Source organism: Chlamydotis macqueenii, chromosome 3 (assembly GCF_036417535.1).
Source record: "Chlamydotis macqueenii isolate bChlMac1 chromosome 3, bChlMac1.mat, whole genome shotgun sequence".
NCBI lineage: Eukaryota > Metazoa > Chordata > Aves > Otidiformes > Otididae > Chlamydotis > Chlamydotis macqueenii.
Window position 1 is genome coordinate 7,433,958 of NC_141558.1, and position 26,416 is coordinate 7,460,373.

The following is a 26,416-nucleotide window of genomic DNA, read 5'->3' on the forward strand; positions in this document are numbered from 1 at the left end:
GCCCTCCCTCCTTTGCTCCTTCCCCTGAAGGCACCGACACCAAGGGTCCATCTGCTTGGATTAACCAGCCTCCAGAGCCTTTCTTGGCAGCTGTGAGATGGCTTTCAAAGATAAGAGATGGCCCAGGGTGGCCTCATGGGTTAGGAATTTAGTTAAATATCTTCTAAAGGGATTTAGTAGGATTTGCTTCATTGTTTATATTATGCAGTATCAGTTATCCTTAAGGCCCCAGGCCTTTGTATTAGCAAGGCTGGGAATACAACTAGTCAGCAACAGATGCTGATACTGTCCCCCATGATCCTGTTTTCCCCATGCAGAAATGCTTCCCTACTCTGACATTCAGAAATTGTTACTTTCTTTGGCTCAGTTCACCTAAATGAGGGAAAATAAGTGAAATACTGAGCAGAAGGATACTTGGGACTGAAACTCGACAGAGAAAGTCTTTTCTTCCCAAGTAGTGGTGCTCATACTGCATGATGCTGAAACAACAACCATTGCTAATAAATGGCAAAGAAATTGTAAGTCTCTGCTGGCCCCCAGGGGAAAAATAATCATAAGCCTGCTCAGTGTTTGTTAAAAGTTATAGGTAATTGTGGAAAAGAGCAACAAAAAGATAATTGAACGACTGGACAGGTTGATTTACGAGGAAAGATTAAAGGAGCTGAACATGAATGGCTTAGCTAAACAATGACTAAAACAGGACATGAAAAGTAGCCACTGTCAACAGTACTTGAAGTGTCTGTCTGAAGGGGCATTAACCATTTGGGTACATACACTTTGAACAAAAGGAGGTCATGAAATGGAGGTAGAAAAAAATAGATGCCAGATGAATGTATAGGAAAGATTCTTGAAGAACAAGAGTGCCGGATTGTAACTGCCATGGCAATCTCCTCCCCACTGTAAGGTGGGGTGCCCTTAAAAGGTCATCTGCACTGAGCAGACATTACCTAAGGAACTTTTGGGAAGTCTCTCATCTTAAATGCCTTACTGACATCTCCATCACTAAGCACCAGTGCAGGGATGACCAGACACCAAGACTGTAAAAGCCCATTCCAAGACCTCCCATAGAGCCAGAAGATAAAATATCCATGCCTTGGGCCTCAGAGATCAAATAGGAATGCAAGAAAATGTCCGAAGTGAGGGAAAAAAAAAGTGGTTCTCTGGAATTCTCTTATACCACTGAAGGATGAAATGGGGCTAGGCACGTTCCTGGGTAGTGGGAAAGCATAGAAATTTCAGCCTCTACGCCCTACCATCACTTTGCCTCTCCCAGCCGAGATTTTAAACTGGAACACGAGAAATGCTCTTTAGTGTCACATGGGTAAAGAGACCTAGGTTGGCCATCATTCAGCTGTTATAAATCATATAAGTCATACAGGGCACAAAGCAAGGGGTGTTAACCATGGCCTGCTACCGAGGTCCCTCCCTAGTTGGTTTGGCCATGGAGAGCCACAGCTCAGCTTCAAAACAGGAAAAAAAAACCCAGAAATTATCTTGCCACATCCTGCTGCTTTCTTTTCATCTCATGTAAGAAAGGATTAGGCAGGAAATACTGCATGGTGAAAAGTCCACCTGGAGAACAATGCATGGATCTACTCATCTAACAAAGTCATCACAGAATATACATCAATACCTTACTAGGTAGGGAGGACGCGTGCACAAGTAAGGCATTATGTTGATAGATCTTAGGTTCAGCTCCTGTGACACAAACTCTTGTGTAAATGTTGTCTCCACACATGAAATGAGACTAATACTTTCTCCCAAAGTCTGCCTGGCCCTGCCTATGTAACTACTAAACTACTCATAGCAGGGACTGCTTCTTAATGAGTGAGTGCATAGCACAACAGGACAGTCCTTGCTGAGGCCTGTAGGCGTGGCAACACTGTGTAAATCGTTAGTGCACTTCCCAGCAATTAAACACACATTTGATGCCCATGTACCTTTCATCAATGGGCTGCAGATGCCTCTGAGTGGCTGTTACTGCTATTCTGATTCAGCAGCAGCTCACAAACCCCAACTGTACCAAGGGACTCCATCACAGAGGTCGCATCTCTTTGCATCTTTGGTGGCTTTCTCAAAATTGCTATTTATTGCCCCTCTCTGTCCTGCTCTTCCAGTTCTTCGCATTAAAGTGGAGAAAGAGAAGAGAGGGCAGCTAGAAAACAGCAGGGCAGTGGTATGTGCATAGCAGAGAAATGTGTACATGCTCGCAGAAAGACACCAGCTGTGAATCCTTCTATGAATGGTGGAGGGAAATGGCATTGTCTCGATACATTTTCAAAAAGAAAAGGCAAATATACATCTGATCTATGCAAATATATCTTAATTGATCATGGTGTCAAATCCTCCCTTTAAATTTAATCTAATGAGTGTTTCGCTGAGCTGTCAGCAATCTCCAGTAGCCTCCAGGCACGAATGAGTTAGCATCAAGGTGTCAATGCTTTTGGTATTAACCTCAATTAGGAGGAGTTAGGATGATCACTGAAGGAAGGGTCAGCCGTTCATTGCTGAGACATTCCTCTGGCTATAGCCTGCAGTCTCCTGCCTGAAAGGGGCTGGCAGACTGGCTGCCTACCGCCTTCTCAAGTAAAGAAGACTCAGACATGGCAACATTACTGTTAATTACTATATTTGAAACCTCTGCAGGTCTTGACAGGCATGGAGAATCAACAGTAACTCTACTTAATGAGGCTATTCAATGAGGTTTCCAGGTTAAAAAAAAATAGCCTGTGACAATAAAATGGTAAATATCTACCACTTATTCATGGTCAGAACTTTTAAAAGAACAGTCAGTAAGGGAGTCAGTATGTCAAAGGAAAAAAAAAGAGTCTGGACAGCAGGATTATGCTTACAGAAAAAAAAAAAATCACCCTATAGATAATCCATGTAACTGTAATTCTGCTCCAGTTATCTCTCTCCAAACTTCCTGGAATATTTCCTTTAGATATATATTCAGATGTCATCTTGCACAATCATCCTCAGGTAGACCTGCTTTTCTGGGGTGAAATCATGGATGGATCACAACTGCATTCAAAGCTGTGGCCTCCCTATTCAAGCAGGGAGGTCTCAGGACAGCCAGGCAGACCCCCAGATCTATCCCCATCCTGAAATCAGTTCTCCTGTTGGCAGATTGCCGTTCAACCCCCAGGACATACGCATATTTATGCCAGAGGAAATCATTCAATGAGCAAATCTGTTTAGAAACCTCAGAGGTTTGCCAGCCACCATAAAGTCTTGGTTACATTACTGTTTAGCATTACAGTTTCTGAAATATATGGGTAATACCAGACTGAAAAAAAGTCCCATCTGCCTCCTTCCCATCCTTGCCATCACCCACTCCATCATGGTAGTCCCACCACCCTTCCCTGCATCCAGCCACCACTATAACTCCAGCAGCTCCTTACACTCCACGGGAACTTCGCAGCAAGGCCTGATGCACTCCACTGTGACTTTCGGACGATGGTCCTTATCAACTAAAACTGTGAACAGCAGGTGCCAGGGGTTGCAGAGTACTTTAACTAACTCTTTACGGGACTCTTCTTTTTTTCCATAGTAGAAGCTCTAAATGTTTCCCAGTAATGGCAGAGATGGAGGACAGCGGGTCTGCAAAGCTTGCCTAATTGTAAGGCAGCACTTGTCTTACAGCTCATTCTGCTTAGGATCATCGTAAAAGTTGTCCTTTGAACTCCCTCTCTGCTTCCTCCAGCCCCATCTTCCTTCCCATCCCCAAGGCAATGATTTTTATCTTCAGGTCTCCATTTCTTCCCTGCAACAATCAAAGGGCTTTCAAGCCTTTCCTTTGAGGTGACAGTATTACTTGTTCCTCCTCCACCTGAGCTGCAAAGCTCACCTTCCTCAGAATATTAGTTTACCCTAATCTATGTCAAACACAGGCTCTTTCTGCCCTCGTAATGAAGAGTTGCTGTGTCTGGTCCAGCCAGGCCAGACGTGTCCAGACTCTTCTGGACGTGTGATTCAGATCAAGCTACAGTGAGTTGAACATTAAGCAAAGACAAACAGGAGCAGCACAGTGACAGCTTCCAATTGCCTATTTTACCAAGCTTCATCTGAAAAATAATCAGGCTGTTTGTGCCATGTCACTCACATTTCACATGACTTGTACAGTCACTAACATGAAACCTAAACAGTTCTTTGCCTCTACAATATATTTCTCCTTGATGTAGGATGGCAGAGATAGTGTAGCCTCTGTTACTAGCAGGTACCTCCAAGTCCATTAGTAAAGCGCATGCCCTACTCACTTTCACACTGGTCAGCGAAAGAGATGGCATCTCCCCTTTGCCCTCAGGTAATCCATGATCTCCAACAGATCTGTGCTGTGAATCCAAATTATATAAGTCTTGCTGACTGAGGAGTTTCCTTCTTTGCTTCTCTCTAAGATCCATGAAACCGCATCCACAAAAATTGTTAAGACAACATCACCAAAGATTACAAAGTCACAGCCTCAGAAGCTGGAAAATATCAGCCTTAAATTTTGTGTTTACCCATCGTGGTGCAGTCTTTAGATACACTGCCAGTTTTGGTTTTGTGTTTTTTTTTTTTTTTTAACAGGTTCTGTGAAGTATGAGTATTTCTGAAAGTAAGCTCTAATTTTCTGAAAGGAGCAACAAGCTCCTTGCTTTTCCTTCCACTGGATGGAAGTGTGTAAAAGGCTAGAAGGAGGTTCAACAAGTCCATTCACTTGCAGGAACAGGCAGCAGATGCTACATCACCAATGACAATCTACTCTGCTCCCTCTCCCTTACCACCAGCCTCAGTCCCTGACAGTCTACAACAAATCTGACCTTGAGAACAAAAGAATCCTAGAAACACAGAATGGTTTGAGTTGGAAGGGACCTTAAAGATCCAACCCCCCTGCCATGGGCAGGGACCTTCCACTAGACCAGGTTGCTAAAAGCCCGGTCCAACTTGGCCTTGAACACTGAAAGCCAGTCAAAAAAGACAGTAAAGCTGTCAACCCCATCCTAGCTTCTAGAAACACCAGGGGAGTTTGTAAAGGTGAAAAGTAGAAAGTGGACCTCAGTCCCACGCAAATTTAATTAACAGGAAAATCCTTCCCCAAACACAAGTCTGGAGACTGATATAACCCTGAGATGGGGGGCAAGACATCGAGCTGCTGTTTAAGAACTTTTTCAGCACTAGAACCTCTGTCTGGCTACAGGTAATTTATCAAGGTTCAGAGAAAGAAATCCCACTTAAGAACTTAAATAAGCATCATATTCATCTCTTACCTGGATAAATTTATGATAATTGGAGACCCAGTCAAACACTGGGAGTAGAAACCAATACATGTAAGGAGAAAACACTGGTTTTATAATGATCATTATGTGGCAGTGATAATTTTGACCAAAAGGAATATTTGCTTTAAAACATGGTTGTTGAAAGCCTTCTAACCAGATGTAGATATCTGCATTGTAGAGGTCCTACATGTACACAGCAATACCTCAGCTAAGCACCAGAAGCTCCATTTATAGTCAGCCCAGGAGAACGGTCACTTTAAATGCACAGTTCGTCTCTTTCAGATATCTACTTCAGGATCAGATTATTTGTGCCTCAAAAGCAGCAGTTTCTCTCTATTACCTGTAAAAGGTATTTTTCTCAGATGGGAATGTCTACACTATAAATCTCTGGCTTATGTGTCTGCACTTGGTCAGATGAATCCCACTTCATGAATTTTTCATTATTGCAGTCATTACATGATAATTGGATAGCTTTTTTTAAAAAATACACTACAGCTTGAAGAGAAGCACAGGCTTGATACAAAAATTACTGGACAAGTTTCTATTATCTTAGGAAAATAAGACAGAGGATTTGAACAGATGTCCCAAACCGTCTCTGAACCTAGTGTCTTGACACTGAAAGTAGACAGATAGCAGGACTACATTATATCATTATTCTGTTCTTTATTTATTTTGTAGGTCAAACCATGTGGCCATGAGTTTTAAATCTACATGTCTGTGAGATCTGCTTTACAGTATGACACAATAATCCCAGTTAAACAGACATTATCAAACATTATACATTGTTTAAGATCCATAGAGGTAGGTTGCCTAAAATGTTTTCACTTGTTTGTAAACATCAATTTTATTCTAACTTTAGCATAAACGAAGTCTACATTATATATTCCGTGTCTGTCTTTCTCTAGCAAGACTCTGTTAGCATAGTCCTGTTTCAAAAAGTCTAAAAGGCTTTTTTTTTTTTTTCTTGGAAGTCTGGAATTTCTCATTTTCTATTTTTTGCAGATTTTGGACATTGGTTTTTATAGCCACATAAAGTGGTTTTGCTGTGATAAAAATACATTTTCTACATTCATCAATTCATAAATTTTAAGAGCAAAAGGGACCATTACATTCATCCAGCCTGAGGCATTCGTAGGTTTACTGCACAGGAGCTAATGGACTAGAGCACAGTCCCTTTGACATGAGAAGAGAGAATTTGTGCAGCTCTTTAGCCTCCCTCCTCATCACCATTATGAGGGCAACCACCTCAGAGCTCTCTTGTCTAACACAGACCCTGCCTCTAGTCCAACTCGATAGAATATTTATTTAAATACAACACTTTGGAGAAAGCCAGACTGCTCTCCCAAGTACCCAGAGAAAGCAAAGGTCAGCACACCCACATGGCCCCAGAGCATCTCTACCACCTTTCATGGGCCCCATTTGGTCTCCCAGCAGCACCAGCCACTGCAAAACAAGAGTAGCTGCCGTCCTTGCGCTCATGTTTTATCCTTTACCTGTCCAGTTCTCTCATTGGGATGTGAAGTGCTTGGCCTCTCGGACTCAGCTTATTGTCTCATAAAGCAGGATGGCAGGATTATTAATGTGGCAGAACTGCAGGATTTTCCAAGCAATTTATGAGTTACCATGGCAGTTCATTAGCTCTCAGCCCAATGACCGCTTTCTGTCTAGCGTGAATCAAGAAGGAGGCACACACACATCTAAACGCATGATGGATATCCACATCAAAAATACATTTCCTCCATTTTGTCCAACCTATGTCTAAGAAAGGCACTAAAAAGTCACCAGTTATCAGGACTGATAGCCAACCCACTGATACACGTCTAGACACAAAGAAATTCACAATCCCCATCTTTTTCTTTTGTTTTTTTTTTTTTTCCTCATCAGGGCATTTCTGACCAATGCCTGTATTTAAAGAATAGCAGGTACTTAGCAGAGGGTTTACATTTGCAGCCTCCATTGACAGTACAGGGAGGCAAGTCTGGCAGTCGGGACAGTAGCCACTCTGGATTGCTCCCTTGACTTTCAGTGCTAAGAATAAGGTTTCTTTTTACACACAGACAAGCCCCTCATCCCCACTCAAGGAAACATTTGAGAAAATATTTCACTTTCATTGTATTTATGCATAGGTCTTAAAATAAAGCACACAGTTAAACACTTCCTTGAATCCAAGTGGCATTATGTGCATGAAAAAATTCAACAGGTTTTAATATATTGCTGAGTTAGGACTACAGCAGAGGCCAAAAAAACAAGTCTAACATATTAGAGAGGAAAAAGATCTAGAGAGTTAAAGGGAGTCTTTGAAGGTAGGAAGTGGACAATTAAGAAAAAGGAGAAGAGATTACAAACACAGTGCTCTATACCAAAGAAAGACAGAGAGACAGGGAATCAGGGAGATGGGGAGGGAAGAGAAAGAAAGAGAGAAAGACTTCTATTAAGTCTTTATTGCACTATTGTTTTTCTCTGTTGCATTAACCCTCTTTTATTTGCTGTTACCTTCTAACAGTTTCAGGATAGTGAAAAGAAAAGGTAGAGCTAAAATTCTTATATGTTCCTCTAGTTACAGCTGCCACACTCAAAGCAACCTCACCAAGTGCTATGTGCTTTCCCAGAGTTAACTTCCCTTTTGCTTTTTAAAAAAAAAGTAATTAATGTATTTATTAACACGGTAATAGGACCCACATACTAGGAAATCCCGCCTTCCACACCATCCCATCAGCTAAATCTGGCTTGGGGCCAAAATTCAGTATTTTAGCTCCTGTCAAGGTTCAGGTTTGGAATGTTTTTACATTGGAGGATTTTTCACCTGTTTCCTTGGCTGGCTAATGGGACCCTAATGCATATGAGAGATCGCTATCGCGTTGGGCTGCGAGTTGCTTGCTTGTTTCAATCATCTTGTACATCCACATTAACTTGTAGCATTTCCCTCTCAGCCAAGTGATGCCAACAGGCGCTTAACGCAAGAGGCGAAGGGATGTAATATAATATAGAGAACCACTGACTTGAGACACTCCCACTGGCTGGAGTAATTACAACAAACATTTTTTAAAAATACAGCTTGGTAAAAAGTTATATGACACCTTTACTTAAAACCAGATTAATCAACAAAATTGTGTATGTCTGGCAGGAATTCTTATGTCCAATAAAACATGAAGACTGGAGGAACAAACCTCTAAGAAATTTGGACATGGCTTAAAGAAAGCAAAGCTGTTGCCTCATCCGTTTACCTCTTGGAGACCTGGGATAGGGCTCAGCTCCTGCTGTCAAGCCAGAGAAGAACAGTCTGCATGGACTAACCTGAGAGATGCTTGCAGATATTCTCCTGCCAGAACTGAGAGATAACTCACCTCACTAGCTCTTCACAAGTCATGTCTACATAGACAACACCAGCATTAATGCCTGTCACAAAGTCCATCTCAGCACAAGGGCCGTGATTTCTGCTAACACGACATGAATTTTCAATTAATATTACCTTTTGTCACCTCATAAATTACTCCCTCAACAGCTTTTTTTTTTCCCATGAATTGCTATCAGAAGAAGATATATTTTTCTCTTTCCAGCTCGCCTCACACTTTAGCACCAAGAGCAGAGTTCAGTTGCCCTGTCTCCACAATTGTTGAAGTTTCTCACATGGGAAATGTCTGCATGAAGGCCCTCCAACCCACGCTACCACATCAATCAGTATGCTTGCTCTCACCACCTCTTCTGAAACAGCACAGTGGGCCAGTAACACTGGCCAAGGACACATCACAGTTTTTCTCCTAGCTAAGACCAGTGACATGGTCCAAACTGCTGAACCTTGGCAGGACATTTCTGCCACAGCCTGGCAGGTGGAGAGTGACAGAAAAGAGTAGAATGACTGCACTGCTTTATCTCAGGAAGTGGTGAAGTCACCTATTTGTGACTTCAAAACAAGAAAGGCAACAAGGCTGAAGTGATGCTCAGAGAAACCCATTTTGCACATCTGTTATGTTTCCCAAGATATGCCAGGGTCACCCTCCATCTTTTCACTCCAGTCAACAGCAGCAAAGTCACATCCTGCGCTCCAGGGATCGAGTGTTTCCAACTGCAAGAGGTGGGGAATGGGGATCTGTATACAGGACATAGGAAAGTGCAGTCACATTCGTCAGTCAAACCCTTTCACTTTGTGAAAGTAGGAGAACACCATACCAGGAGCAATTCCATCTTTATGGAAACCTGAAACAAAGAGATATCCAACAGGAGGTTTTCTACATTGCAATTGTTCTCTAAACTCTAAAGACATTAGATTGCGTGGTTTTATCATTTCTTTTAAAATAATGCCAGGATTTACTTCTGTCCAGCATGACCACATGGGACTGGAATTTGATTTCTTGTTTATTTGGTTTTCACATTTTGAAGGATTTCACTGTTTGAGGGGAGAAATATGAGTCTGATGATCACAAAATCAGTCTCAGAGACATGTCTGAGATCATGATTTTGAAAAGGAGCCATGGCCACCTTCAAAGGATGAGGCAGATTTCACTCACTAAAAAGCAAAATATGCCATTTTGAGCTCTCAAGCGTGACTCATTTCCTGATGCAGTTAGGCTATGACTAGGAAAGCTAACGTCAGATTAAGAGATCATTAATGTCTTTTGTAGTGGACTTTGGAACCAGGACCACAATGCCAGAATAAAGCTGCATAGGCCTTTGAAGGAGATATCCTCTTGGAAATACATCATGGGGCTCTGTTTGGTTTGTCATTGGATTTTTGAGTTATGAAGCTCCTGTTTCATTGCATTGCTTTGTTTTCTATCAAATCCTCACGAGGATAAGCTTCTCTCCAGTCTCTTTACATGAAAAGCGATATAACAACATCACCTTCCTGGTTAGAAAATTCACAAGGATAGCCTTGCTACTTTTCACTACATCATTTCAAATAAAAACAAATAAACCAAGAGGAAAATAATTAAACCTTCCTGCCATGTCTGCCAAATGAAACAGCAGCCAGTCAGGAGCTCAGAGTCTGGTGCTCCTGTATATCTCCCTCTGCTCTTCAAGTTGCTGTACATCAGCCATGCTACAGCACCTATACAAAACACCATAGTGACTCCATCTCAAATACCATCTATCAGATTCAGCATGCTGCAGTTACACACAGAGATTGACCCACAGATCAAGGGGATACAGCCAGCATCTCCTCTACCACCTGCTCAGACATCTACTTATCAGATTCAGAATAGCACCAGAATTTCCTCTTCCATGTGGGCATAGAAAGGAATGGAGATAATCATAGAATCATAATAAGAATGAGCTAATCCTAGCAACAACTATATAAGCACAACCCTCAAGCAAATGTTTTCAAATATATTAGCTACAAGTGGCCAAAATGTCATCAGTGGAAGAAGACAGACCTGATATTGTTTTCATAATACAGAGCTCAGAGAGGAACATTTTTCTCTCTATTGCAAAATAAGATGACTAGTCAAGTAGGAGTATTGTCTGCTCAACATTATGACTTCAGCTCCCAACTGAGAGCTGCAACTGTTGGGTTTTTTTTTTTTTAAAATCACAATATTTTGTTAGGAAAATGTTGCAATATTCAGTTGAAGATTTTGGGAGTGATTTTCTCCTAACACCGTGGATGAGTATGGATTGGTGATAGGGTTATTCTACTGTGCAAAATGAAATATAGAACAATTAGGATCGTCTTGATAACCACAACTTTGCTGCAGTCAAATGAAACAGCAGGATGCTAACATTTAGGATGTAAGCATCCACTGAGTGGATTGATTTCACTGCCAGATTTTCCTGCCTTGCAGAAGCAGTGTTGAATGGGTTAACAAAATATCATTTCCATGTGTTCTGCTTTTTCTATCAAGCCAATGAGTAGAAAAGGAGACAGAGTTAAACCACTGGGTGATCCACATAGCTTTCCTTTTTTGACCAAAGAATCACCATCTGGAAGTTCAACAACTCTTTATGTACAATTACAAGTCTTGTCATTCTTCACACACCACTGTTCATCAAACACATACTCCAATGAGAGTTAAAGTAAGAGAATTTTTGTGGCTCACCACAGGTGTAGATGACATTAAGATGCTTTCGGATGCCTGGGTAACAAGGATCTCCAAATTCATAGGTGCTGGCATATATGCTGCAGCTTCTTTTCCCATGACAGCGCTTGATCATAAGTTGGAGAGCAGTAGCCGACTGACACTCTAAAAGGGAAAAGGGATACCTACTTGTGAATATTTGTCCATTCGCTTCAGAAATTGCTTTAAAAAAATTACCAGATGCAGACTGTGAGAGCACATACATCCAAGCTTTCCATGAGTATTTACATATCTTTGTGTTTACATGGGAAGGTGTATCTGACTCTCAAACATCTCTAATAAATTGTAAACTGATGAAAGGAAATTATCAGAAAGAAGGGTGAAGAATCAGAAACCCCCATACATCCATAGAAAGAAGGTTGCAAATAAAAGATGGTTTGTTCCCAAAGGGAAAAGGCTATCAGTAATAAAAATAATTCCATCTCACATGGCATTTATTCAATAAAGGTCTAAAGGACTCTAATACAGGTATCAGTATCCCCATTTTTAACAGCTGGAGAAACAGAGTTGTAGAAAAGTAAAAAGACTAACAACAGTAAATCAGTGAGGAGCACAGAAAAAGACTCAGATCTTAGGAGTCTCACTCCAGTGTTTTTATCCAGAAATACTACAAGGTTCCCCATAAACTAAGAGACTGTCATAGGAACAGAAAATACATTAATACTACAGTTATAATATTCATATAGAATTCCTGTAGATTTATTTACCTGTCTGATAATGCAATTGATCACAGTAACATGTAAAGTTCCTAGCAAATTCCCACCTCACAGGTGTAAGGGAGATGGACATTGTGATCTTGCTTGGGGAAGGGTAAAACTCTGATTTGATTTGGGAGTTGATTTTTTCCAGGTTTTGCTTGTTTTAGTTCGAGGGGAAGGCATAGGAAGAGTTTGGACAGGCCTCTTTAGCCTTTGTTACATCCACGAGAGTTGTCTCAAGTCACCATCTCTGGCCTTCTTCTGCAGACAGAGGTGATCAGTGTCCCTGTCTGCTCGTAGATGTTGTATTTCTAAGAAGTCTAATGAAGGTTACTACGAGCTTTAATAATTATGTTACCATCTACCATCTAAGCAGAAATATTCTGTTAAGCGTGTTTACTCCATGCAAGTAGAAATGCTTGTCATAATAGGAATTTTGAACATGGAAAGCTCCAAAAGTCAATATTTTCCCATGTATTATTTTCTATCAGATGGTTTTTACCTGTTTTCTCAGCTAAAGTGACAATGATTTGTACAGACAAGCTCTCAAACTTGTAGGTGCTGGACTGATAGTTTATTTTCACTGTTCAGCCAGTGCCAAGAACAAGGGGAAGGTGACAAGATGACATTTCTTCAACATTAAGGTGTTGCTGAAAGCAACAGGAAAACTACAGAGAAAGGAATACGAACCCCTTTTGGTCACTAATCAGGAAACAGGGGAAGGGAAAATGAACCCCAAAAGGTACTGAATGCTAGAACCAGCACAACAACAAAAGCCATGAGACACAGGAAAGCCACAGAAAACCAAGCCTAGAAGGCAACGTGTCTTTTTTCTCAAATCAAAGGCAGTATTTTATTTTGCATGCTACAAATGACAAAAGAACAGGGCCTCATGGGAGCATTTTCACACTGAACCACCCAAACTTCCTTAGGGGATTTTTGATCCAATGAGTGTCAGAGACTCCAGTGGAAACATCTGGCACACTGTAATGCTGCTTTATTGTCTTTTTGTCAAATGTCCAGTTAGAGAAACTCATCAAATCTAAGTATTGCATGGGATTTCATGGAGGGTGCCTATTCTTTTTATTTGTTATTGTTCTCACGCAAAATAGACGGCATCCCATGGTTGTTAGCACAGGGGCCTCGCCCCTCGGCACTGGAGCACACGACCTCTGCGGAAGGATGAGGAATTACCCATTACTGGTCCTGTGAGAGGCATGACAAGTCTTTTGCATACATTGTCACTGCAGCTGGTCAGCCTTTAGGAAGCTCCTCTTGTAGGAATGAGTAGTAACAAACTACAGACTCTGCCCTCCACCTTAACAAACTGGACTGACTCTTCAGGTGTCAGATCTGTAGATTCAGCACATTGAAAACACTTCTAGAGTTGCATCTATCATAGACCCTCACACTAACATCACCAGCTTTTCTAGCCATCATCAGGGATGTCTTGGTATCAATGACCTCCTTCCTTCCACACAGTTCTGAGCAGGCTACGATCTCCATCCATACTGACTTTAGCAGCATCATTCACACTAGGAAATCAAATAGGGTTCAAATCCAGACACACCATTATCCCCCTTGTTTAAAACCTACCCTGTTCCTTAGAATGATTTTTGGGGGCATTACTCCCAAACAGGTAATAGAGTCTGAGATATAACAGGGTTAGTCCCAATAATCAATTTGCAGGCCCTCCAGATATTTTGGATGGAAAGTAGAGGAGCAGGAATATGTGGTAGAGGGTTCAGTTGCGCGGCTGTGAGGTCAGCCAGCCACAGGGCCAGGCAACAGGCTCTTTCTCACTGTATTCAGTACAGAGTATCTGACGTGTGCACGGTAGGTGAGCACAGTCTTGATGTGCTTTATCAGGTAGTAGCTGCATTTTTTCCCCCAAGAGAGGACAGTCTTGCCCATGCTACCCGCTGAAAACAACATGCCATGCTACCTACGGGCAGCTGTGGGGCCCTGCTCTAGCCCCTTCACCAGCCCCACTACTGATGCAGATATCAGCTTGAGTTGCAAGAGCCTCTTCTGTGTAGCTCCATCTGCCAGACCATGTCCTAATACTGCATCTCTACTTGTATTCTAACAGTGCCCAGGTCCAGCCTACACTGACTACATGTTCACTGGTAAATTAAAACTCTCCTTGGCCCTGAGGCCAACTGTGGTGGAACAACCCACATCCATGCTATTAAATCCTCTTACCCTTCAAAACAGAGTGCTATCCAGGTGCAGAACTTTGCATTTGCCTTGGCTGAATTCCACAAGGTTTCATAAGGTTTCTCCAGCTCACTGAGGTTCCTCGAGGTCCCTATCCCCTGCTGTAACCACTGTCTTGTCCAATTTGGTACCACCTACAAACTCCATCCCATTATCCAGGTCATTAACAAAGATGTTAAGCAATATTGATCTCTGATTGCTTGTAAGTGGCTGTCAGTTTGACTTCAACATAGCACTGTGGCGGTTTCTTGTAGTATTCCTTTTCCTTAGGTCTTGTAGCAAATAGCCACAATTTAGGCAAGTCTTTACTGCTGCCATTGACCTCCAAACTATAATGAGCACCAAAATTTGGTGAATGCAGAAGTAGCAGAAAGTCATCTGAGGTATCCATGTTACAAGATCCAGCTAAACTCTACTGACAACACCGGGCTCCCACGTGGTAAATCCAAATACTCTTCTCATTTTGCCTGTGGTAAGGCCTGAGCCATTCTCTTGGAATCAATCATATTCTTCCAGGCTTGAAAAAAAAGAAATGGACTCTATGGACAAAATTTGACAAAGTGTTCACTTCAAATACTTCTTTTTGGTGACAAAAACAGGGAATTTTCCCTTTTTTTCCCTCCACACAATTTCTAAGCACAAATGCCTTGTGCATTCCTGTAAATGCCAAGGTAAGCAGCCAGTAATACTTTGAGTAAGGACTACATTAACAGTGAAATTAGCTTGGCCTCCCCTCTAGGTTTTTGTGATCTGTCAATGTAAATGTAAAAACATAAGAGCAGCATCAAAACCTCCAAACGGGACCATCACCCTTATACACTTCAAAGAATTTGTGATAAGGAGGTCATTTAGCTGGATGCCAAAATGTCATATTCAAGCATCTTTATTCCCTCACTAACTAGCACTGAAGATGTCAATAATACATCTGAGAGATGGCTGAGTGATAGATGAGGTTACAGCACCCTCGTAAATCACAGTCACCACGTCATTCAGAGCTCTAGCAGTGACATGGTATTTTCTTTTACCTCCATGTCTCAGGAGTATAAAAACACTCAACATCACTCCCATTGGCTGTTATGAAGTGCATGTAGGTAATTTAACTACCAAGTTAAACAAGGCCTCGGGAAGCTGGGTTGAAGTGAGATCTCCAAGTATATCAGCTCTTCAGGAGGTGATTCCAGGTCAGAAGTCTTCAGCTTCAGGTGTCCATTCTGAGAGCTCAAGAGGCAAGAAAACAGAGGCTCTTTTATCCATAAATCATGTGGTTAGCCTCTCAAAAAGATGCAGGGAAGCCAAGCCCAGCAATGTGGTAGAGCAGAGTTGGGCTCTGGTCCCCTTCAGCTGGCCAAATTCACATTTTCCAGGTGTTCAAAAGCAGGAGACTAGATGTGGCATTCATTGCACCAGATGGCATGCTCATTCAAGGCAACATCTCCTTTCTTTTGCTGCTTGTTTGCTTGCTAAATGCAAACTGCAGATGTTGTATGAAATAGCACCCTGACATCAGTGACAAACAAGTGATCCCACGTGTCAGAGATACGGGAAGAACACTCACAAATGCCAACACCATATCACTAAGTCTGAGGTAAGTACTGCTAAGCAGAGCCAGGCCCCTGCCAAGAACCTTTGAAAGCCCACAAAGCTCAAATCCTACAGCAGAGCAATAAAAACAATTTTAAGACCTCACAGATGACAGAGAACTCACTTACACAGGTTGGGACAAAGTTACCCTTGGCTTTCATTAGTCTTGAATTGCTTCAGTACGCTGCTGAAGAGCAAATACAAACTCTGACTATGACAAAACTTCCACATGTGAAAGTGTTTAAAGATATCAGCTGTGCTTTTGGAATATGGTATTTCAAACAAAAGTTTGAGGTTAGGGGAGAGTGGGATCAGTTCTCTTTATCCCCTTTACTCCTGGCCCCACTTTCTAGAAGTTGCACGTCCCTCCAGCCTTGCTCCTGGTACAAGGTGAATTCCCTTTTGCAGGATCACTCCACAAATGTGGAAACTGCTGCACAGTTTCATTTATAACTCTTAGTCTAAGTCCTTAGTAGGTAATTAATCTTACCAGTTGCATTTAGTATGATAATACTCCCTGATCTACTATCTTTATCAGCCCAACCTGTGACAAGGTAAAAACCCAAATCAGATGGCGAAAAAGCCACGCTGGAGGACTTTACCATCTGCAGCTTGCAGACAGCATTGGCTTTAAAACTGGAATCAGTCTCAGTGATGTAATGTCCATATCATCAAGCTCACCACAATGAATGGGTTTTAGTCAGTTTAAGGCTGCTTCCCAGCACGACTGTTTCGTTATTACCTCTTCCTGGTGAAGAAAAGAAATTGGAGCCAATGCCTATTAATCACATCCGTTACTTTGGTTACTCACTGTTACTTGTTTTTCTCCAAGAAGGGTGACACATCCAAATCTGAAATCCAAGCCATACGTTGCTGCTTTTGATTGCAAAACCTATGTGGGTTTGAAAGAATGTTTCCAAACAGTTTAAATTTTGCATTACGGTAACTCTTAGATGCTCTGGTGGAGATGGGAGCCTCTTCCAAGGCAGCAGTCGTCACAGATGGATCCACAAACAGACTTAGACACCCAGATGGGTGACTAATCCCACAGTGAAGCTGGGCTTATGCCATATGCTCAAGAACATCTGTGCATCTGTTAACTTCATGATGGGACTTACCTGCACAATCCACATTCAGCCTGCAAGGACAGGTTCCTGCATAGATGAGGCAGGCTGTCCAGAGCAAGCAGGGCCATGTACACCTGAACACATGAATACGTTAGCACGCTGTAAGGCTGTCAGGCAGTAGTTTTCCACAGGCTGTCCGTGGATCTGGAAAGGCAGCAGGGCATGGAGCACACCCCAATATCAACATGTATGTACTTAAATAAAAAGAAAAGTAGAGCCTGAAAAGAAAACTCCACTCACTCATCAGAGTCTGTGAATTTAGAAAAAAAAAAAAAGTTGGAGCACTCATTCTACTTTTTGAACCAACACAGTATAAGACCTTAAGTATCAAAAGGACCAAATGATTGGCTTCAGAAAAAGAATCACTGACTAAAATACTATTTCCAGCAGTGCCTGTGAGGTAAGGGATTAGGAACTGGAACAGGACTGGTGGTACCTGATCAGGAGACGAATTCTGTGGCATACTTTGGCTCAGTGTAAAGGCATCAGGAGCAGACCTATATCTTGAATTAAAACAGTCAGCAGAACCCTAGCTTTCCTTGCTGTCTTTTGAGGAGCAGGTGAAATGAACAACCTAAGATAAATATTCCCTTGAGGGAAGTCATTTACAAACAATTGACAGCTCTAGGAGGAATCTCCTCCGAAGCAGAGGACAGGGTTTTCTCTGAAACACGCAGCATGATTTCTTGCTAAAGAATAAAACAGGAAAAGTTACTTGCCAAGAGCTATGAAGCAGAGAGAACAGAATGAAAGATGGAAGATGTAGGAGTCAATTAACTAAGAGGATAGAAATTTAGTTCTTGCAAAGAAAGCTGACAGATGCCTGAATCAGTGCTGTGTTTATCTACTCATCTGCCAAAAGAGAAAGCAAACTTTCACTGAATGGCAAGAAGGACATGAGCAGGAAGAAAGTAACTCCAACCTTGCAGGTGAGGCAGCTGCCTGAATTCCTTCATGTTTTATGTAGGAGTGACTCAAAACTGCTTCATTCTGCAAGAGAATCTCTATCATAAACAGGAGAGAAGGAAGTTCTTCCTCTGCTCTTGGACAGTTTCTCATTTATTTAAAAGATGCTCCATTAGCTCTGGTTGATACAAAGTTCAGCTCCTTCATAAAGCGACAGCTGCTGGAGGCATCTAAGCCTCTGCTTCTGCTGTAAATTAGCCAGAATCAGCCATCCTACCAGCCTGTGAAGGATGTCTTCATAGGGTGCTGATGAGCCAGTCTGCACCACGAGCAGTATATCAAATCCCAAGAACTTTCAGCTTAGCCCATGCCCATTAAGTTTGATGTTCTCTTTAAAAGCCAGTGCAGAAGATAGTTAATAAAGATAGGCTTTGTCCATTTTATCTCTACAGTAAGCACCCTGGGAAGATAATTTATCAGTGTAGCACTGCCACATGGTTTCAGATGGGGTCAACAGAAACATACTGGATTTCTATTCCTTGCCATGGCATACAAGCCTCTATAGAGGACATCAGAAGTGAGTTGGGTTTGGAACCAACTAGGAAAAACAAAAGACTTGCTTTAAACAAGAAAAGATGCAGAAGCAGATGTGTGAAGAGGAAAGCTCAGGAACAGAGACCCAAAACAACTAAAAGGCTGCTGGTTTGGAAGCCAGAACAGAACGGGTTTCAGAAAACCTCCACAGTCAATGTGTTCCAAGTACAAGAAAACCCTCTTCAAGTAGGGAAATAAAATAAATTCATTAGAAGAGATTGTTCAAAGCACTTCTGAGCTGCAAGCATGGGCTCAGGAGAATTTTTGCTTGACAAGTTACTGGGCTGCGGAGCAGGGTTTACAGTCAGAACTGGTGGGAAAGTATCACCGGGGCTTTGACCCACACATCAGCTCTGGTTTCCTGGGTCCCTGCCCCCCGGCTGTGGTACGAGCACTATCTGATGCTGTGCAGAACAGAGTCAGAGAGACGCTCCAACATCTTATGGTCAATGTTGAGGCCAAGAAAAGTCTACCTCCTCCACAACAGCATCAGACCCAGCATGCTGTTTCCTTTTCTGTGAGCTTTTATGTTGGAGGCACTTTCTATTTGGTTTTTGCTTTGGCAATGTTGGGTACTTTGGTATCACGTTGAGCCGGGTTTCTGATATAAATTTCCATCATTATTATTACAAAGAGCAGCAGGGAACTTCACATTGGTGCAGCTGGATATAGCATCTATGTCTTGCACAATGTCACTGAAAACAGCTGGCTAAAAGAGGAATCTACACACAAGTACTAGAAGGATGTACAGAAAAGGCTAGCTTCACATTAAAAACTATGTTTTAATGAAAGAGAGAGAAAAATTACTCACAACACACTTCATAAAACTTTGGAAACTTCAGCAGGAGGCCAGAAAAGAGAAAATGAGCTTAAAAGAAACTAAACACATCTAGAGACTGCAACTGAAGGATCGATTGCAGGTTTAATTACAAATGCTATAGTTACATTTAGAAACACTTGGTTTATCAACGTGAACTCAAATCATCTTATCACCTTTGTATCTGGAACCACAACTCATGTAAAACATATGAGGCTCCAATCTTGCAGATACTGACTCAGAGTGTGCAGAGTTGAGCAAATTAATAACATTTTGCAGGTTTGGGGGCTAAAGTGAGAATCAGAGGACAGCTTCAAACTTGGCTCCAAGGAGTCTCAGAGAACAAAGTAGTTTTGGTCTGGCAAAGACAGTAAAATTTTATTATTTATTTTGCAGCAGAGAAGAGTTGATTGTGGGCTGTAAGGCATTCAAGATGATAAAAAAGTAAAGAAGCTAGCAGCTTTTGCTTTACTCAGTAGAAGATAGGGATGGTGTATTCAATGCATCTACTGCTCTGTGAATTCCCTGAGTTCATTTGTCCTTCCTATTCATTACAGCCCAACAAAAGTACTTTCCTGAACAGAGTTATAGTTCAACAAGTATCTACACCTAGGCTGAAGCAAGGTCTGAGCTTTGGAAGCTGTGGGACTACAGTTTTTGAAGAGATTACGCAGCTGACACAATCTGCAAGTCACTTCTTGCCCCTGGTTCCTAAAATAAAGCATGGTGTGCTTGCAACCTCATAAGTTTCACATTACCTTTGTTTCTCAGGCTCAGCATTCACGATCATGGTAATTTTGTAATATTCTTGAGTGACATCTGAATTATTTTAAGAGGAACTTTATCAGTTCTGAACAAGTTACACTGGTTTTCCTTCAGAGTAACTCCATGAAATAAGCTGAGATGCTATAGATTCAAATCTCTTAAGTTCTCCCCTTTTATTATTAGGATTATCTTCTGGATAATCGTTGGGAAATAGGAATCTTTTATAAGATTGGCTGCTAAAGAAGTTGATATCATACCAATATCATCACAGAGCCTGCTAGTGCTATTTAAATTACTACTTTCACAATTTTTATTAACAACCACTGCATGGGGTCATACTCCACTGTAAACATCTTTTTTTTAAAACCAAGTAGAACTTTGGCATTGAGAAAGATCTTGCCCAGAAGCAAATTTGGATGGATTTTTCCTTTTTTTTTTTTTTTTAAATAGCAATTGTGTGTCTATAAAAACAACTTCATATAAATCATTTTTATGACTATATGGAATCCAACAATAGTTTGAGTTTTCTAGAAACAGCTGTAAAGTGATTTTAATTACCTCCTCGTGTTTTGAGACAAAAAGTGAAACGTGAAGTATCTAAAATTGAAAAACAACTTTCTGAAAGCAGGCTTTGTCTCACTTTAACTTAGCATTCTAAATGGGAATTTCATTTCAATTTAAATTTAATAAGGTATTATATGTGAATTAAACAGCAACTGATATTTATTTAGCCTTCAAACTTGGACATTTGTGGGTTTTATTGCGTACAAACAGATTGGCCTCTAAAAATATGTTCTTAATCATGAGCTATACACATAGTAAAGTGGTTTCCGCACTGAATGTAAATCAAATGTACATAGAGTCACACCTACGGGCAGGCGCACTCTGGAAGCCTGGTGTGCACATTAGAGAAGAAAGAGGCAGTTTAACTCCCTGCTACGTCTGCTGCCCATCGCACAAACCCAGCCTTGCAGCCATCATCTCCCTTATGGTGAAACCAGGATGAGGCATGAGAGCGTTTCAGCCACAGGCACTTGGATCTGCCAAAGGGCAGCCATGCTACGTGGCATTATCTGATCAGCACAGATTTCAGCTGATACCCTGTCTCCTCCTGCCACCCCAGTTCCCTGCTGCCTCCCCCGTCACTACCAGAGGTAACAACCCCTCATCGCTCCACCTCCACAGTTTGGAGGTCTTTTATTTTTAAGTATTTCACTTAGGACCAAGACTACAGTACAGCCACAAACTTGTACTGATGGAAATGCAGGACAGAAAACGGTCATGGATGGTGAAGTGGAATAGAGCCAGAAACACATGGCTGGAGGGGCAGCAGGCTCTTAAAACCAGCTCTTGTGTTAGCAGGAACAGAAACATGTACCGTGGAATAAAATGGATTTTTTTACTGCGTGTGTTTCATACTTATTCATATGCTAGATCTGATCACAGATAAACAAACCAGAAGGGTCCATTATTTATATGGTGTAATAAATATTTATATGAGGGACTGTGAGGGCTCTGCTTCGAGTCATATATACATCTGCATTAAGAGGAGGAAATCAAAACAAACTGGGCTGGATCACCTTCTGTCACTGCATTAAAATGAAAAATGCCAGGGAACAAGCACCTAAAGCACAGGCTCCTTTGCTGAACTCATTCCTCCGCTCTTTCGTTATCAGATCCAATGAGTTAGAGAGTGCCACTGACCATCTGAGTTTCTTCCGGGCTTTGTAAACACATCCATTTTCCCCCTAGAGAGGCACAGGAGAGAACTTCTATGCTAAGTAATAAGAACATTTCACTTCCCAACAGACTATTCAGCTTAACACACACACCACAACCCAAAGCCGGGCTTTGGAGCCACAGTTCCCATGATCTTGCGCCAACTCCAAAACCAAGGCCAGATTCTGTCTACCCAGGATGAGGAGCTAAATTGCTGTAAGCTCTTTGTATATGCGATGCAGAGAGACAGGGTCCTTGAGAAAGAGACCTGAATCCTGATGTTAGAGGTCACTGAACATGCCCATCTCACTCCCTAGGGTTCAGGGAGGCAGCTATTGTAAAAACGCGTATGTGAACATGTCAGGTGGCCTGATATGATCAAGGGTATTGCTCCACTAAATGATAAAAATGGTAATTGTTTTACATCCAAGTTCTTCCTCCTCAGTCTCCTAATTAGATCATTACCTTCCACTCAGATACAAGTAGGAAAAGGCCATTTTTTTAAATCGGCTTCTCTTGGTATAAACAAGTCACTCAGAGATGCAGGCAGAGGCAGCTGTAAACAGCACGATAAGGGGCAAAGGGCTCACTGGGCTGAGGGATATTAATGGTTTGTTGCTTGCAAATAACCCTTTCCCCAGAGACCTCTCTATGCTCTGTGTATTCTCTCTGCACATGCTGGCAGGAAAGTAGAGGCTTTATTAAGAGAGTTACAAATAAGGTCAAATTCCTTTAGGAGCTTTTCAGAGTTCCCAAGGCATTCAAGGAGGGGTCCAGCTGTTTGCAGGGGTTTCCCATTATGGTCAGAGACACAAGTTTCAGCATGTTTTCAGTTAAAAGATGATCCTGACAGATTTTCTCTTTAACAGAATGGGGATAGGATGGAGTTCTTGACAACAACTTTCCCTTCACAGATGCTAAGCACATTCGTATAGATGTTAGGCAGAGAGAAAGCATGCGTCTGGCAAGGCATGGTACATGAAGTCTGACTTGCTGTCTTACAGCACCCAAAAGCAGCACAACAATGGCTGGGTTATGCAGGTGATAAAAGACTGCAATGTCATGACACCTCAGATCCCTCCACCTAAGCATCTAATGTACCTTGTGTCTCTGCAGAATCCAGAGAGTGGACTTTATCTCCTCAACACTCCCACAGGAGTGCAAGGTCTTTCAAGGCAGAAACAACACAAATTAAATTATTTGTTCCCTTCCCTTATGGCAGAGTCAGAAATACATACAACGCTCTATTAGGCCACCCCTTCTCCCCATCTTAGACCTCAGTTCTTTAAAATCCTCATCTGTAGAAGCTGTAGATTTCTAAATTCAACCCAAATCTGCATTTTGTTCACCAAAAAAAAAGGTAATAATATTTTATGAACTGTTTTTCATTAGGAGAGGAAGAAAAGATACCCTTTCCCACCTTTGGGGCAAGCATGAGTTCTTCACTCATCAAGTAACTCACGCTGCCTGGATAAAAATTATCATGGCAAAGTTGTCCAGAACCTATTCCCAGAAAAAGGCCATTTGCCAAGGCTCAGACTTGACACAAACCATCAGTCCTGTGAAATTCAAAGAGAATAAATTTTCCATGTGCAGAACATAGCTGAGTTCTGCCTTATGGGAACAGGATCCTACTGCGAAGTCTGAGTCATACAGTCGTGTTTGTAACATCAGCTCGTTGCAAACGTCTGGGATCAAAGGCTGTCATGGAGCAGCCCTCCCAGTATCGCCGGGCTGTGGAAACGTGCAGGGAAATGTTCTTTCACTAGATAAAGCTTTGATTTATAAGCCGTGATGTTTTCACCTGCTCCTGAAGGAACAGAGTTGCCTGCTGGGCTAGGCAGGAGTGTGGCTTCTGGAGCAGGTTGGGGGACTCTGCGTGCTGCTCCCACGTTTGCTAGTGGCATCTGGGAGCACAGCTCCCTCATTTCAGAGCTGCAAACATATGCATGACTATTGTTTCTTGCAGCGTGCCGTAGAGGAGCACAGTGTGAATATGCTTTTTGCCGATTTGTGTTGCAGATGGATCCTACATTGGCTTCTCCTGTGGGCAAGTGATAACCCCAGCCACAACTCACCTCTCCTTTTTCTGCATCACTAGATCTTTATCCCATTGGGTCAGCTCACACAAAATAGATGAAGGGAAGGTAGGACGAGCTCATGATAAGCAGAGACTGCCTGTAGCATTGGCATCATCATGCCAAGGGGAATCGGCAAGCTGTTGCAGAACACACTTAGCAGACCTGGACAAACACTCTCAGATATAGCTGGAATTTGAGGGATGGGGTTGAAAGACCACCTGCTCACTCATATCTGTTTATCTAAGATCATTCACACCCAGCTTCCACTCTGAGGATTACAGCAGGCAGGGGAACATCAGCACCAACAGCTATACTGTCTGTCTTTCACACTACACACACAGTGCCCAAATGCCGGCGAAAGCCTGGGGAGGGCATTGCTCCATGGTGAGTGCATCACTTCATCCCCAGGCCCACAGGGCATGCAGCCAGCCACCTTCCCAGAAACACTTCCCACCCTTTCTTTGCCATTACGCAGGCAGGACATACCTGCCCCCGCAGCATCCCAGCATCACCAGGCTGACTTAACAGACACCTGAGACTGCAGCAACTCCAAACATGCAGATATTTGCTCCTGCCCACAACTCAGTCATTTCTAGCATCAGTCCACAGCTTAAAACCTTGCACTGGATGTCAGTGTAAAGCTACCTCAGCATTCCCACCGCTGGCTTGGCACTACACTGTCTTGTCCTGACCCTGCTCGTGTGACTGATTTCCTTTAAGAGCTGACACTGGAGGAAGGTCCTGCCTTGTCCCAGCAGCAGACTGCATGCTACATCCTAGGATTCAACACCTTATTTCCTTGGGCAAACATCTCAATTTGTAGAGATCACAAGGTCAGTTTGAAAACAACAGGGCATGCAAGCACTGTAGATGGTATAGCACGAGCAGCCCTGCTGTCACACCTCACTGCTTGCTCTCTTACCTACAGCTTTGCTCTCCCAGCTCCACTGCCTCCCGTCCCGTTTTCTAGTACCACACACCCTGCTCCCAGCCAGTACAAGTTTCAGGATTTTGCATCTGGGCAAAGAAGAGTAAAACATCATCCTTTGTGGCTTCACATAGTTTTGCTTCACACTGACATTCACGAGCAGGTGAATGTACTTTGTCATGGTACGTGCCTGTTTCTGCTCTCTCAGCAAGGACAAAGGAGCGGTGTGCTCAGGTATACGCTAGAAACCCATCGAGTTTCGCTGACTCGGCAAGTTATCACCCAGCAGCTGCACCACCACAGCACCAACATGCACACTCATAGCCCATCCCAAACACCACATCAAAGAGGTCTAGGCTAATCTGTTACACATATCTGTTTCAGTTTCTGCTCCCTGACAACTAGGAAACAACAGGAACACATCCAGGGACATAGGTCACCTCAGGAGACACAAGGTAACTTGTTAAAGGACGGTGACTCTCCTGCCACACATCTGAACCATGGGACTGGGTAAGAGACCCTGAACTACTCAGCTGTGCTGCAAGCACTCAGATTTTCACAGCTACACAACTAAGGCATTCCCACGCTGCGCAAATAACCTGACTGGCCTGATTCCACCTGTGGTTTCCCACTGACATCCATCATCTGCGTATCATATTTCCAAGCAGTCACTTCACATGCTTCCATTTGAATAGAATTTAGCTCCTTAAGGGCACTGGATCAGCAGCTGTGAAGCCAAAGACCCCCAGATACAGCTGAACAGGTACCAGCGCAGGTAATAGTAGCAGCTCAAGCTCTGATGTACAGCCCTTTCTGAAGCCTTTCCCCCTCTGAAGACAATTCCTTTGTGAAACCAGTTAATTCCCTTTCACTTCTGCAGAGAAGGATGATGAGGAATGCTGACCACAGGATTTTGCACTACAGACCATTGCTCTCTCTGCCACAGTCTAAAATATTCAAAGTCATTCCACACTGGCTCAAGAACAGACAGTTCTAGTGAATGTTTTTAAATTTATTGATCTTTAACACATAGATGTAAGAGACTACGATAGCCTGAGAGTAAAGAAGCTACTTGACTGTAAGTCAAGCCTAACATGATGCAACTTAACAACTTGCTTTTTGAATTTGCACCCCTTGCTTTAACTTCAGTAAAAGTTTAAATGCAATGTCAAGGCTTGAGTCATGGACCACCATCATGACATCCACCAGTAATATGCTCCTCCATATTAATCATAGAATCATAGAATGATTAGGGTTGGAAGGGACCTTCAAAGGTCATCTAGTCCAACCCCCCTGCAAGGAGCAGGGACATCCCTGACTAGATCAGGTTGCTCAGAGCCTCATCCAGCCTGGCCTTGAACTTTTCCAGGGATGGGGCCTCCGCCACCTTTCTGGGCAACCTGTTCCAGTGTTCTATAACTCGCATCGTAAAAAATGTTTTCCTAATTTCTAATCTAAATCTACCCCCCTCTATTTTAAAACCATTACCCCTCGTCCTATTGCAACAGGCCCTACTAAACAGCCTTTCCCCATCTTTCCTGGAGGCCCCCTTGAGGTACTGGAAGACCGCTATCAGGTCTCCCCAGAGCCTCCTCTTCTCCAGGCTGAACAGCCCCAACTCTCTCAGCCTGTCCTCATAAGAGAGGTG

At 42.5% G+C, this 26,416-nt stretch overlaps 1 protein-coding gene across 2 annotated transcripts in view; it reads right to left on the reverse strand.

Annotated features, from left to right (window-relative positions):
- Positions 1-26,416, reverse strand: part of EVA1A (eva-1 homolog A, regulator of programmed cell death) — a 209,406-nt gene that overhangs the window by 94,244 nt on the left and 88,746 nt on the right. For both annotated transcript variants that reach the window (XM_086745806.1, XM_086745805.1), the window contains exon 5: positions 11,294-11,437. In XM_086745806.1, the coding sequence (XP_086601932.1) occupies positions 11,294-11,437 (144 nt within the window). The remainder of the gene's footprint in view (positions 1-11,293; positions 11,438-26,416) is intronic.